Consider the following 16,341-nt stretch of genomic DNA (forward strand, 5'->3'; position numbering starts at 1 on the left):
TATTTGTTAATAAAAATAAATGTATAAGGATAATAATAATTGGTCTCGAATGTTAGGTTATTTACTAGTTTTAATATTGTTAACGTGTTCATTATGTTTTATAATTGAATATGAGTTTTTAGTACTATGTTCTATTAAGTATTCACTTTGTAGTACGTATACCTTATTGTGTGACTTATTGAGTTTCAAAGAGTAGCTGAAAAAACCCTCACTCATCCGTTTCATAGCGTTCATTGTTAAGTTGGAATCCGCTGCACTTTGATTATGAAACCAATTGCAAAGTTCAAGACGTCTTTTATATTTTTGTTATACTACTAATATTTTTGTCTGCATCAGTTGGTACACTTTTGTAAATGGTTATTTTTTTTAATTCAACTGTTTATTTTATACCCTTAAGTGTACCATAAATGTATCGTATATTATATCAAGATATAGTTGAACTACAAAATTATTTTTGTTTTATTTACTTTTATTTTTTATGTAAATGTAAAACAAGTTTATTTATCTGAAAGATTGTAGGAAAACATCGTTTTCTTTACTAAATTCTATCTGAAAATATTTTTACAAAGGGAACAATTATAGTGCATTATAGAAAACGACCAAAACTAAGAAATGTCCTGCACGTCTTTAAAGCATTAAGATTCCTAAATGTGACTTTCAACGTTCAATATTTCTCGAAAATCAAAATCAAGGTACTACAAAAGTACTTTTTTATCTTTTCGGGATATAGATACGTAGTAAAATGCATAACATATTCGATGCAATGTACCTGCACATCTCAAATATTATTAGAGATGGTGGGTTGTGGTTTTGACGAACGTTGGTGATTTCTTTAAGAGTAGTTTTCAGGCCAGAGTTATATCCAAAGAATTAATAATTTCATATTTCTAGTAGCGGCTACAGTTGAACAGTTCTGAAATGTTGCCAATAAGTCTTATATTTTTTTCAAAGGATCCTGTAGTTCAGTAACTATTTTTTAGTAACACAAACCGTTTTCAATCGAATCCATAGTTGGCCACGCTGTGGTAAAAAATACGTTGTCCTGCGTTTTGAAAAATAGATAATTTGTCGTACTTAACTCAAAAAGTAAAAAGTGCAAAAAGTTCGTTCTTCTCGGGGTCTGTGTATTCAAACAGCGATTTGCTCTCTTTAATAAAAATTGAAATACCCTGGCAGAGCTAACAGGTTTGAAGGGAAAATTTAATTGTATGGTAAAAACCAATATTTTGATACCTTCCTACAATAAGAAATGTACCTTTGTAAAAAACAAATATGTTACATATTCCTGTTTATAAATAACAACTTCAAACAATTCCAAACAACAAAACTATCTGTTTTAAAAAGTTGATTATGTATATTATTAATTTTTATTTCAATAATATACTATCTACTAGTGCCATTTATGCACTAATATACAAAAACTGCTTTTTACGAAGCAGTAAGTAGGTATGTAAATTCTTTGTTTACTATTTTATTATTTTATTTTAATAAATAAAAAACCTATTTAAGTACAATTACCTGGTTTTATACATGATAATCCACAAGCTCCATCACAAAGGCACTTTTTCTTCTTACTTTTGCAGTCTTCATCGGATGAACATTTTCTTAGACATTGCTGACCCTGTAATAAAAAATTGTTTATAATTTTTACTTTTTTTAATTTTTAATAATTGCTATATACCTATTCCCGCGGAAATGTAGTGAAAATATAAATTATTATTCTTATTAGCCCGTTAAATTTAAATGTTTTAATTCTTTGACTAATCAATGTCTGATGCGCGTGTTGCATTTTGTCTATCGAGTTGATTATTTTTTTGTGTATTGATACTACCACAGACAAAATAGCTATCGCCTAATATTCTATGTGATACTACTGTCAGTGACGTAACTGTCAGGCAGCTGCCACGCTTAGTTTGCATTTAGCTAGCGTTTTTGGTGATTTTGTGTGGTGAAATGTCAGACCAGATATTTTATGTTAAAAACGAAATTAAGTGCAACGAATTGTTAAAAATGTTAAAAAATGCCTTTGGCGACGATACTATGTCACATTCACGAGTTTATCAATGGTACAAATGTTTTCAGGAAGACCAAGAAGACGTCGAATATAAGGCGAGATCTGGTCAAATGTGAAGGTCCTTCTAACCGTTTTCTTCGAATTTTTACTGCCCGGTCGTAGAGTTAACAAGGAGTACTAACTACAATTTTTGCGCAATTTGTGAAGAATTAGGTGAAAATAACAAGAACACGAGAGATAACACGTTGTCGAGTTCTTTGATCTTTGTGTAGTGTTTGAGCGACATGGGTCTTCCGTGGAGACATCGGGAGTTCTAATCGAGCCCTACGTTGGGCGCCATGTCGAGTTCTTTGATCTGAAGTGCCTAATATTTGAGAATTGTGAGGGAATTCAACAACCTGGGCTCGTCGCGATGACGTCGAAGCTGAACTTAGAGCCCCACGTCGAGCGCCATGTCGTGAATTATGATCTGAATTATTGGTTCCCTGACCTGGGTCCGCGATAGAGACGCACGAAGTTCAAATCGATCGTCACTTGGGACGCCAGATCGCATCAGATTTTCAAGCGACTGTGGTCTGTGGTGGATATGGCCTACTTTCTAAATAGGGACTACTTAGGCGGTAATCGAATGTTCGGGGGAAATCATGAGAGTGGACGGGCGATGTACCAGAATTGCTTAGATGGAAAGAGCCGGCTACGTCACCTACGACATAGTCGGCTGAGGAGTTTTCGCATGCCATGGCATCCGAACGAGATGCGCATTGATCCCGCTGGGTACCATTTCGTGAAAATGCTGTGTGTATCGCCGGCGCCAACGGTTCCACGTTCCGGAACACCCGATATCGGAGGCCGACATCGGGACCGGACCGCGAACCGCGGTTGGGCTCATGGGATTCCCCGGACACTACCAGTTGGTACGTAGGTATAACCTCGTCCCGAGTATGTGTGGTTGACCCACTTCGTGGTAACTCTTGCATGCTACTGGTTTCCGTGGGCACGTCTTGAGGGATACTCGAGGTGGTATCGGTAACTCGTGTAGTCGCGGACCTCAGCCTGTACGGCACTGTGGCATCGCCGTGCCGCCTACTACTACGAGCTACCACCTTCGGCTCCCCAGACTCTCCACGGAGCACCGAGATAGCGTTTGGGGGGAACGAGGTCTCGTCCAGCTCAGTCTTGATCAAAGAATCACGATCTGATTTATTTGTTGTACCTTCGAGGGCACCAATCCTCGTAGCACTGGATATCGATGTCGCGTCGCAGGGATACATCTTACCCCGTAGGACAATGTCGGAGCCAGCTCCTTTGCTCCGAAAGTCATATAGATGCACTGACTCTACTTTAAATGTGGATCTCTCGAGGGAGCCCTGAGAAGTAAGGATACTTCTTCAAATTTTGAAGTACGCCGCCGCGATGACGTGCGTACTATTGCTTTGAATCCGTAGATTGCAAAGAAAATGTCTCGTAGGGGTTTGACGAGGAAGGTTGCCTCGACGAGTGACCGCCTAGAGGTTTGACGAGGAAAGTTGCCTCGGATTTGCAGATCTCGATAGTCTGAATATTGTAGGTCTCGTAGGAGCCTATGTNCGCCTCAGGTTGGGCTACCTCGGGCGGTACACTGGTCTCTGGAGGAGCCTGGGGTATCGCTGTGTCGATGCAGGAGGCTATCGCACAGGATCTTCGTCGGAGGTGGTCAGTCTCGGACGGTATCACAGGTCTCAAAAAGGATCCTGGAATTTACCGCTGTTTCGATGCAGGGGGCTATCAAACAGGGCCTTCACCTCAGGCTAGGCTACCTCGGGTGGTATGTCTCGTGAAGCGAGTAGTGGTTGCTAGGCACTATAGATGTCCGCGTCAAGGTGTGGCAGCCTTGACGGGAGCCTCATGAAGCGAACCTGTGAACTTGAGCTCCAAAAGGTCTTGAGTTTGATGACAGGTTTTTTTCAACAAACCGTGGAAGATATGTTAAAAGTATTTATTGAACAGAATTAACAGACAATAAAGGTTCACAATTAACATATACTGCGAACGTCGGAAGTAGACGTTCGATCGCTTTCCTCCGATCGCCATGCTTTTGGCGGACCGCTTGTGAATCGTCCGCCAAAATTTCCAGTAAAAAGCGCCTCTGGCCTCTCCGGATGGTTGATGTCGGCATCGGGGATTTTGGAGTTTTCTCCCATATTGAGAAAACTCTACCCGCGGTCTCGGCCTAGGGTACCGAGCATCGCATCCAACCGCCAAAGCGGTGGGACCTTCGGAAGACGGTCCTTTCAGCCCAAAGGCGGGGAAACTGGAAACATCGGTAAAATTTTCCCCGTCTTCGTAAAAGGGCTTACGGGGGTTTTAATACTGGATGGAACGGGTTCAAAAGTGGACTGGTAATGCACGGCACGAAGCAGTGCCGTAGTTGGAGGGTTCGGTACCGATCGCTCAATAACTTTTCGAGTTATTGACGAAAGCGTCTTTGACCATTCGAAAGGTTAGTAACATTTTTGATGGTAGTTTCCAAATATCGCCCTGAAGCGTCCCGGGGTTCGTCTGCAGGTTGCGAGAGTCGCTGCAGCGGATACTGAGCGCAGGGATGGCAGACCCAGGCGAGATCGGTCGCGATGCGGTTGCCATTGGAAACATCGGTGAAATTGGTCTTCGATGTCTGAAATGATACCGTGAAGGCTTTTTTGATTTGCCCGGCCGACGGCGATTAGTTTTGCAACCGTGGCGGGTTTTTGGTTTGGATTGGAAAGGTAGGCGAATTTGTTTGTTTCGCCTCCTTCCCAATTCAATGGTCTCAGGCATATCCGTAGGTACAAGACGACTTCTAGGAATATACTGAGTGTTCTGAAATTCTGATGCTCGCTCGAAGGGTCGAATACGACAACGTGGATTTTGCGCCACAACAGCGCACCGACACATACCACCGCCTTGCTTATCCAACAGTTCTTGGCGAAACACAACACCGTTGTGATGCCGTAAGTACCCTATTCTCCGGAAATTATAAATATTTAGCATCAAAGAATAAGTTCTTAAAAATCATAAGAATAAGTTCTTAAAAATCATAATCCTCCCATGCATTCGATGGATCAGATACTTCTGTCATGTTCCTTTATATCACGTCAAGAAATCAGAACCACTAAATTTTAGAATAACAGTATTTCGGATAAATTAAGGGAAATCAACTGTTGGGACAAATACTATTAAAACAGTTCAATATTCTTAAAAAATCAAACGAAGGAATAATATAACAGATAATTTGATTTTCGTTTGAAATAAATTTTTAGTTTGAATAAAAAATAGAGGTTTCTGTACCAAGCAGAAATATGATCGTAAAAAGAAATCAATCAGTGAAACTACTGGCAGTATCTTTCTTCGGAATTATAATGAAGTGGTTGATCAACATATTAATGTTTTTTAATTTTTAAATTACACACACATTTAGTTTATAAAAAACACCGACTCTACCTAGGTCCCCAGAGGTTTTTGGGATCGTTTATTCCGGTGCCGAGGTCGGTTCAGCTCTATCACGTCAGGTTCAAGGTCATTTGAAGACTAACAAACAATCAGACACGTGTGCAGGTAAAAAGGCACACAGATAAACAGACTAAAGTAGGTAGGTGAACATTCGTAAACATATTTTCACCTCCATTCTTACTTTAACCTTCAAATGACCTTGAACATGAGGTGATAGAGATCAAGCGATATCGGATTCAGACTCAGGACCCAAAAAACCTATGTATCAATTTTTTAAATTTTTTACAAACACTTTTTCTTAGTTTGACCTTCAAATGACCTTGAACCTGATGTGATAGAGCTTAACCGATCTCGACATCGGAATCAGCGACCTCAAAAACCCCTGGGTACTTATGTAGAGTACGGTGGTTTTTTTCAAATTAAATGTTGACCTGCGTTATTATCAATCAATTTAAATATCATGTGAGGTTGTGAGGTAATAGAGGTAGAGAATTAAGTTATATCCTTCAAGATATGCCTGAATTAAATCGAACAATAAAAGGATGTATTATAATTGCATCACAATAGGTCTAAGAAACGAAATATATTAGTTTTTTCTCAAAATAACATGGGGAATCATTCCTTTTAATATTGTAGGTTATTTGGAAAATATAGTATATTGTCTTTATAGGATACTTTAATTTTTTCCGACTATCTTGAAAGAAAAAATTTTTTTTGGGTATATTCTACCATTTTTAGAATCCTTAAATATTAGGAAGAAAAACTGTTCTTTATTTTTTTTTCTACGTTGAACGGATTTCCATTAAAATTTAATGGCTGTATCTCCTATAATAAACGACACAGGTCCAGCCAATACATTACAATAATAACTGAGGTCACTAGTATTCATTTATTATCGAGAACTTAAAGTAACATACAAAATTTAAATCTGTAAATGAAACATGTTAGCTGGAGAAAACATAAATCAAATTGGTGGTGTTCAAAGTAGACCCATTTTCTTACAAACTCAGCATCGATTTATAATGAACTGCCAAACTCTTGTTGATTTCGTCATATTTTGTTACAGGCGGTTTCTATTATCTTAATTAATTATCTCTGGGGTAGAATAAAATGTATTTTTATAAAACCCCAAGCAAAATAATCGAGAAAGTTAATAAGTTGTATTAAGCCATTCTCTAAGCCTAAGCCCTAAGTCTGTAATGACAACAGTCAAGGTGAAACCAAAAAATTATTTTTTTAAAAACTTCAACGCCTTTATCTCGAAAATGAAAATGTTTGACGAGTATGTTCATTAAGAATATTTTGCTTAAAATGACCTTTATGCGCTACTGAAGTTCTGCTAAAAAAGAAACACCCTTCGTATAATAATTCGCAATAGACTATATTGCCAAGGATTAAATTTAATAAATACATTTTTTATTGACAAAAAAGGTCAAAAGGTATATTGGCAAAAGATATCTCCTCATCTTGCAAGTGACCTGATTATGAGGTGTAATTTTGATCTCGAAACTAATCGTATGTAATCGATATTTAAAATGAAGGATTGTGAGAGTAGAAGACTTTTGTATTTCCACTGGTAACCTCATTTTGTTCTAGATGAAGGATTTCTTTAAAATAAACTTTTCTTATAAAATCCTGATTGAGCCCTATATAGTTCTTCATATCGCGAATTCTGAAAGATAAAGTAAACAAAAAGTAAGCTAATGGTTTATATGGCTTAAGGGAGTCATTATTGAACGAAGTTGGTACTACCACCAATGAGGTGGATAACATAGGGTATTATACAAAAAACTGCTTGGAAAATATGTTTTTTGTTCAGAACATTATGAAGGTATTATAGAACACATTTTATAATAAGATATTTTTTCATAATAAATAATTTAAAGATTAGTTTAGTAAATTTAACAGGAGAAGAGCATATATCAGGTACAATTAGAGTCCTTTTATAAAAAAACATGCCAGAGATAAAAGGATTTCAATTTTCTATAGCAGTTAAGGATAGCTGAGTATATTGGCGTATTTTAATTTAATTGATTTTATTAAAGAACACAGTTATATTGACTATTTTAGACTAACTTACATATTTTTCAAAGTCCATAATAACAGATCTAGGCCCCTAAATGTTCACAGATTTAGTTTCAAAAGGCTATATCTCATTAGATACTAAGATTTGAGTGTAATTTATACCAATTATAAAAAATTATAAATATAGGCACAAATTTAGAAAAACATATGATTTAATTAGACTATAGCTTATCTAAGTAACTCTAGTAGAAAATTAAAATCTATTTTTCTCTAGAACGATGCATTTTAGTGAGTACAATTATAGCTTTTATACTGAAAAAATTGAAATATGTCATAGATTTTATTTACACAGTGAGTGACATTTATTTCTTATAAAAGGATCCACAGAATTAATTTTGCACATGAAATTGTAATAATACTGGAGTACTGGAGCACATGAATTTGTAATGATACTGGTAATGATAATCGAGATCCGCCTTAATTGTCCCCAAGTCAAATTAGAAGATATGACTAAAGAAAATTTTAAATTTGTCAATTTAAACATGCTTCATCTTATCTCGAAAACAAAAGGTTCTCAAAACATAATTTGAAAAATCCCCTTTAACTTAAATCGTAGAATCTCTTGGTGACGTTTAGCCAATTTGTAATTAAATACCCTGTATACGTACAGGATGTTTTTAAAAAGATCCCATACATTCTGAAGATAACAGAATCCTCTTTTGTTTTTGGGGAACAGGACCACAATAATTTTTTTTAATGATATTTTTTACTAAATACAATATATTGCCATGAATCTTGTGGTACAAGTAAATTATCGATATTAAAAATATTAATATTGTTAGTTTTCTACTGTCTTGTAGAGATCGCTAGTTGAGATCAATTTGAAACTAACCCAAATGCAATTAATTTGAATTGACCAAAATTAAATTTAAAAAAATCTTTGGTGTTCTGTGTCTCAAAGCAAAAGACAATAGTCCCATGTTCCATAGGAAAAAATTGTCTTATTTCTTTTATATTCTATCAGACCTGCAGAATTTAATTTGTGACACCCTGTATAAAGGGAAAGGTAATTTATAGAAATTTACAAAGTAGAAGGCAATACACATATTGGATAAAAACCAATTATACAATTTTACTAAAAAACAAAATTACTGATAGAATCGTTCAATAAATTATATTAAACACAAAAGTGTCCTGACAACAAAGAATTTACTTAGTACTTATATCATGTGGGATCTAGATTGAATACGTTAATCTTTGGAAATAGAATACTAGCATTAGGGTTTTATTATCACAATCAATTTTCCTTACCACTTATCCTAGGACCATTAGTTTAATCCCCAATCCATTGAGGTAATTTTTCATCCAAAAATAGAATAAGTAGCGTTATACCCGAAAAAAATCTGATAAATGGTAGGAATGCGATTAATGAATTGACCTAAATAAAATATATAAATATACTAATTATGCAAATCAAAGATGATGCAGGTTAAACATTTACAGTTTAATTTTATTTTTCAAAGTAATACCTAAACCCTTCTTAGAATTTTTTTTATTAAATCGGAAGTAATTCCATGTCTTTCCAATTATAAAATAGTGCCTTCTTCTGTTATAAACTTAATTTTCAATTTAATCGAGAAAATTGCATCACAAAATGAACACAGTCCACAGGGGCCTGTGTTCCATTTTTATAAAATCGATGAACCCATTTATTTGGTTTTAGGATGGAAATGTTGAACTCACCAGTAAAGTCGCTTGTTCCTCATCCCTGGGGCACAATGTGGACGGTGAATTTCTAGGATTTTTATATATTTTACCATCGTCATCGATTTCTGAGGAATCCTCTTCTTCCAAATCCTCATCGTCGTCATCGGGTGTTGGAGTTGTACTAGACACTGCGTTGCGACGGGCTCTTTTAGAAATCGCTGAAAAAATAAATTATGTTATTTAGAAGGTAATACAATGAAATGTCAGAAATAAAAGACGCGTCTTTTCATATTTATAATTAATTATATTGTAGAATACAACTGCTCTGCAGACTATAGCCCCGTCCGCACCTACAATATTTCGTATAGAACTAAGACCAGTTGTCAACAGAACTCTCAGATAGTTTCAAACTTATTGGTTATTAACTAATAATTACTAAGCTCAAAACCAAAATGATCTTCATAGTTTTACTAGATATTGTGGATGTAACTAAATCCTTTCCCACAATATAATTAGTTATTTTCCTAAGAAGTGCGCAGTGTTACTTTTCCGCACGCAAATACAGTTAGAATTTATTCAATACTTTTTAATTGAACAACAAAAAATTACATAACAATAAAAAATAATAATAGGAATTAAATTATCTGTTCATAATATTTGTAACAAAAAAAAAACAATAATTATTGACATTTTGAAAATTGATTGCATGGGGGCAATGGATGGCTTTTGGTACAACTTGATGAACATTGACTTAGCGCGGAAGGGTAGTTAATATTATGACTTGATGAAGGTTGATTTAACTCAGCACAGTTATTCAAATCGGTCGATGAAGGTTGACTTAACTCAAAAAGGCAGTTGTTTATGTGGCTTTATGAAGGTTGATTTAAAGTAGAAAGGCAGTAGTTATTGACATGGCTTGATGAAGGTTGTCTTGACTCAGAAGAGCAGCTGTTCATATCATCAATATAGCTCTCGGCGACAGTCGTTGATTTCTAGCCTCCCAGTCGTTTGACATTAGTGATTCCTGCTCCAGTATCAGCCAACATGGTAGCCGAGGAACGACGGAAAGTACGTCCTGTATTCTGCTGTGGATTTTTCAATTGTAGATATGCAGCTATTTCCGAATGCATTTTACCGAATGAATTTATTCCAACACATTGAGTATTTCATGCTCCTTTTCTATACTGGGTATTGACGACTATCAAATTTCCTTTATCCTCTCAACCATTATCTTTCAAAGCGCCTGCAACCAACGCAAAAATGGTGGCAACTTTTATTAGGTAAGGTAAATTTGATCATGTCTTTGATAAATCTAGAAACTTCACTTTTGTCAACAATTTTGGCCTTTTTTAAAAGCGGTACTTACTTAAATCCAAGTTTTTTTTTACTTTAAGGATCTTTAACATAGAGTACTTACTCCATAAAGTATTTATGAAATGTTTTTCGTAAATCAATGCAAAATAGGTTAGGATCACCTCCTCCTTGATACTATTTGTCCCTTTGCTGCGGCACCAGTATTTAAAATGTTTATATTTTGTTCAGATTTAGGGAGCAATAAATTTAAAGTTGCACAGTTTGCGGCCTCTAGGCTAGGATGGAATCTGGTAGCTCCTTGCTAGAGCTGCTCATTTTAACAGCGTTTAAAACTTTTTATGATTTGATGGGAGGAAAAGTCTCGGTGTTTGTAGATTCTTGCTGACATAAAAATGGAGGAATAATCTGAATTCATATGTCAAAGTCGACAGGTGCACTTGTTTGACAATATTATACTTAATCATTTATCATTATACAAGGAACTTAAAAAATATTAGTTTTTTTTGTTTCAATCTGAAATACAAATATCGGAAAATACGATTAAAAGTTAAAAGAAAATACACTTGTAACGGTTTCTCACTGCATAAAATAGTCTACAGCTACTAAAATAAATGTAAATTTTCCATACCAATGAGATTTTTCAGTAGTTTTACTTTTCCGCACTAAGTGCGGAAAAAATTTTATCCGCACGGCGTGCGGAAAAGTGTAACTTTGCGTACGGAAATGCATGCGGAAAAGTACTACTTTGCGCACGTAGGAAAACCTTATTTCACCTCATGCAACCCCGGTCTTGCTTTCATAGTAGGTACCTTCAGATTAGTAAGTCGCTCTCCGATAGGCATTGAGTAGTAATGATAAATCAGATATCAAATCAAATCACTATTCACCCTGTTTATAAAAACATATAGGTTTTGTGGACTGAATTATAATGAAAAATGCGATTTCTTCGTTTAACAAAAACGAGTTTTTATTTTTTAATTAATGGTTAAAATAATGACAAGACAAGACGAAGCAAAAAAACAAACAACTCAATCTTTTATTTATATTTCTAACGTTCTCTTTATTATTTTATTTCTATGTATGTACACTCGGTTCCCGTTCCAATTCTCAACACACCATATAAATTTATTGTTTTCTTATACATAGGTTTTTCTAAGATTATGTCATTACAGACTGTTGTTGAGTTATTTTAGAACATAATGTCCTGTTGAACTAAAAATTCGAAATCACTGGTTTTCGAAATAAAGGGTGTTGAAATATGTCACATTTATTCCTCCTTCGTCGCTTGTGAATTAAAACTTTTCACTCGACGATAAAACATAATTTTATCATCTAGTACAATAAATAACTTGTCAACATGAAATAAATCGCATATTTTTTACTTTTTACTAATATTTGTTTACAGTCAACGTTACCGTTATATTTGAAGTTCTTCAAATTATAACATAATTTAAATTTAGTTGTTTAGTTGTTGTAAATGTATTGTTTCCTATTTGAGTTTTGTTGATTTGTGGAGATTGTATGTGCCTAATGTTATATTACAAAATAATGTGAATGGGCCATATTAAAACCCAGTTTTTTAATAACGTACACTAATTGTAATATTTTTTACTTTTTATGTATACAAGTAAATGTATTTTAATACTTTAACAAACAAATTTTAATACTAGAAAGAAAATTGGTTTTAAATTTAGTAAATCTGTAAGATTACAGAAAATAAAATTAACATGGGACTTATTTGTTGCAGGTACCTTATTATAAAAGGTATTTTTTGATAGCGAAGCTAGTAAAACAGAGTATAAATAATGAATCCGTATTATAGTAAGTATTAGTATTTAGTATTAGTATTAGTATAAGTATTTTAATTATTCTAATTCAGAAAAATATATAAAAACTCAAAATCAAACTACCTATTTATTTCAATATTTGTTATTAATTTTGTTAATGACTTTAAAAGTTAAAAGTGTGCATTACGTCTAATCAATATATTAAAAATTTAAAATGAAAGGGTGGCAAGACATCAAAGGTAATGCGAGAGATCGTCCCATTTCGTTCTTAGCGAGAGCTAAGTGAAGACGTAGCTCTTTTTGCTTTCAATTTCGACGCCAAAATTTCGCGCACTCGAGAATATAGCTTTTGCTCGTGATCATTCACGCTAATTATATTAAAGTTTTTCCTTATTATTCCTTATTATTATCTTTATTAAGGAATACTAAAGTCAGGAAGTTCTGATAAATAGACTGAAAAATAAATGACACGAAAAACTTCCAATAGCATCTCTTGCGGCTTTGATGATTTGATGATGATGATGATGATTAAATTTTAAGTACTTCAATAGCAATATAATTTGTTTTTTACTTTGAGAAAACTGAACTACCGTTTGATAAAGGGAGATTAAATGCCGCAGATAACCCTGAATTTATAATAAAAAATAAACAGATAAATTTCAAAGCTGTTAGCTCTTACAAAAATTTAAGGATTATAGTAGATGATAGTATGTATAATTTAGGATTTGAATTAATGTGTGTAATTTAGTGAAAAAATTATATACTTAATATACTGAATATGTTGAACAGGCAGAAGGAGTTTCTGAACAATGATTTAAAATTATTACATGCCATTCGTTCATTCTGTCACAGTGTAGTTTTTTATATTGACCTACATTAACAATTAAATATAAAAGCACCGTCCAAAAATACAAAATAATTGCATTAGATATTCCTTTAACTTGCGTAACTACGACCAATTATCTGAAGCATTTACGAGCTCTAACTGGCGTAATTGGAATGCAAGATTTATTTTCGTACGTCATATCTGACTTTTAAAATAAAACACAAACTTTTACCTTTCCATTTATACAGCAAACTTATTAGAGGCAGCGACATTCATAATTTTTCTTTTCGAACACAAAGAACTTCGCAAATTTAAAGAGGTTCACGTTATAATGCCTTCAAAATTTACAACGATATTCCTACTTATGTTAAGTCGCTCCCAAATCTACAAACAAGTCAAAACTTATATATTTTCCAAAAGATTATTGCTATAGCATTGATTTTATTGTATATTACTATAGCTTAGTTATTGTTTGTTAGTATTGTTGTTAGCGTTATCGCTATCGCTCTTGCTATCGTTATCGTTATCGTTAGTGTTATTGTTATTATTGTTGTTATTGTTATCATTGTTTGTGTTACAGTTTTAGTTGTTGTTTCTGGATCATTTTCTTCCGTTATTTACTTGTTTTCTTGGGTGGGAACCATCCGAAACGTTTGTAATTCTTCTGCAATATCTTTTTTAATTTCTTTCTCTATTTGCTATCACTTTCTTCTAGTCTGTTAAGGCGTTGCTTTCATAACCTATAAAATAATATCCTCTTTTAAAATAATTGTAATAACATTCCTATGATTTGTAGTACGTTTTTCTGCAACAACCTATATATTTACCTAAATTAGGACTATTGATTTTTTCTCTTTCTGTTTCTATACCCTGTATAACGCTCATAAATTTGATATATTTAATAGAAGCTTTTATAAAAGGCTTTTTCTGCAACTCCGCCTTGATAAAGATTACACGAGCAATTTTTCATCACCTTCTTTTAACGTATTTCGTATAAGAGCCAAGAAGACTCCTTTGTTCCTTAATCTAATACTTATGTTCCTTTATATTCATTTACTATCTAAAGATTTTTATTTTTTAATGAATAATGCATTATGACGTAAAATTAATGATTATAGAATCTTTAGAATGACGCATTCTTCCTTATTTGAAAATTAGACTATCCAAAGGTTTTTATTTTGAAAATGATTTTTTTTATGTTGAAAATGATACGATTATCAATTTTTATAGAAATTTGTAAACAGGAATTTATAAATGGAAATATATTTTTACACCTAAATAATTTTATGTTGCCGTGGAAACATCACACGAACATCATCTTATTGAATGGAAATTGTTTATTTTATTGCTGAAAATGATTTTTATAAAGCCACAAGAAGATTGAAGATTTTTTAATATTTTAAATATTTCCAACCTCTCCAAACGCCAACGCCACTGGTTCATTTTACATCGTAAGTGCGAGGCATGTCTACAAAGAGTACTGAGACTCTGATACTCTGTTGCTTTTGGACAAAGTTGGCAACATTGCATTCAATGTCAAGGAAGCAAAACGCGTGCTCATTTGTCTATCAGTTGAGAACAGTTGTTGTAGTGGCGCGTTGAAATAAGTGCCGCCATTCCGAATCCCGCCAACTGCGAGGTAAGGAGCGTAATCCGGTTTCTTCTTAAAAGGGGAACGACGCTATTCCAGATTTGTAACGAAATCGAAACTGTTTATGAGGATGGTATGATGAATCATACTAGTATGTACAAGTGGTGTCGTGAGTATAAAGCTGACAGAAAAAATGTTCATGATGAAAAAGGGAGTGGACTTTGGACAAGATGACAGCAGTGTTCCCACAAATCTCCATATCTCTTCTGCGTGAAGGAACTAAGTGTGCTCATGTGACAAAATTTAAAATTTGTACATAACTTCTAAGCATCTAAGTGCAATTAATTTGTAGCATTAAAAAAAAATATTGTTTTTTTGCCACTGTTAGTTGTTGTCGGTTACAGACTACAAATTTATGAAGTTCTAAAGAAATTAAACTTTCATGCTAGTTGTATATTGCTCCAATAGAAAAAAGAATTTAAATAAATTTTAAAACAATAGCGCCTGTAAGGGTTACATATTTATACAAATATCTAATTAAACAGGACACATACTTGCATTTTTTAAAGTTGATAATAATTTTATATTTTGCAGAAACATGACTTGTGTAGGAATAATACGTCCGTTTCTAGCAGTAAGTGCCAAAAAAGCTTACCATAAGAGCAATGTGTTGAAAAGAGATTAGTTTACTACCAGACGATAAAGTCGTCGACCGACCCTTATCTGTCCTTTGTGTGACACATTATTTCTGTGGTACACTCTTTTAGACGTGTCTTTCTTAGTACTAAAGACAGACTCATTGGTCCTTGCCTTAGATAAGTATCTTATTTCGGGCAAAAGAAACTTACACCATCATATCCGGAAAAATGTCCCGTTTAAAAAGTACAATTAAAAAGAAATATTTTTTATATTTTCCTCAATGTTAGAAATTTAATATTGAACATTTAAACCAGCTAATTTCTTTCTTTAAGTTTCAGTAAAAGATGCATTCAGAAATTCTCTAAGAAAAATATTTTATAGGGTTAGAAATTAGTACGTAGAAATATCTGAACGTGAACGTTAAGGGTAATTAATAAATTAATTTATGTTAAAGTTATGTTAACAAAAATTGTTACGCCGACCGTGACTTAAAGGAGTAAGAGGAACCCTGATCTGTAGGCGGTTTCCAACCCTTTTAGGGATAAGTTATATTATATTTTTTTTTGGTGTGTTGTCTATCAACCTACATTTTATATTTATATGGTAGTATAAAATACAAGGCTATGGTTTTTCACATTGTTTTGCACTAACATTCGTTATTTAATCTTAAACATGGAATTTTAATACCCTCGTAGGGGTTGGTGTGAATTTAATTCGCATATATTTCTTTCCAATGCTCAAATTATTATTTTAAAATGTTTTCTCAAAGTATTTACAAATTTTCAATTTCATTGTAAAGCTTTACCTTTTATCCTCAGTATTTCACCCTATTTTAGGGGATATTTTAGCGTTTTACTAAAAAATGACCTGGTAAATCAGTTTTTGGGCTGCGGATTCGTAGTCAGCATAAAAAAATACGCATACACAAGATCTATGTACTCGAGATATGAGTCCATAGATCTTGTGTATG

General features: G+C 33.8%; 1 protein-coding gene across 1 annotated transcript in view; it reads right to left on the reverse strand.

Moving 5' to 3' along the window:
• The window catches only part of LOC108917252, a 156,189-nt gene that overhangs the window by 112,208 nt on the left and 27,640 nt on the right, over positions 1–16,341 (reverse strand). Inside the window, exons 3-4 of the mRNA XM_023453976.1 lie at positions 9,251–9,432; positions 1,519–1,621 (exon numbers count right to left, since the gene is read on the reverse strand). Coding sequence (XP_023309744.1) covers positions 1,519–1,621; positions 9,251–9,432 — 285 coding nt within the window. The remainder of the gene's footprint in view (positions 1–1,518; positions 1,622–9,250; positions 9,433–16,341) is intronic.

This window comes from Anoplophora glabripennis, unplaced genomic scaffold (genome assembly GCF_000390285.2).
Source record: "Anoplophora glabripennis isolate ALB-LARVAE unplaced genomic scaffold, Agla_2.0 scaffold22, whole genome shotgun sequence".
NCBI classification, from domain to species: Eukaryota; Metazoa; Arthropoda; class Insecta; order Coleoptera; family Cerambycidae; genus Anoplophora; species Anoplophora glabripennis.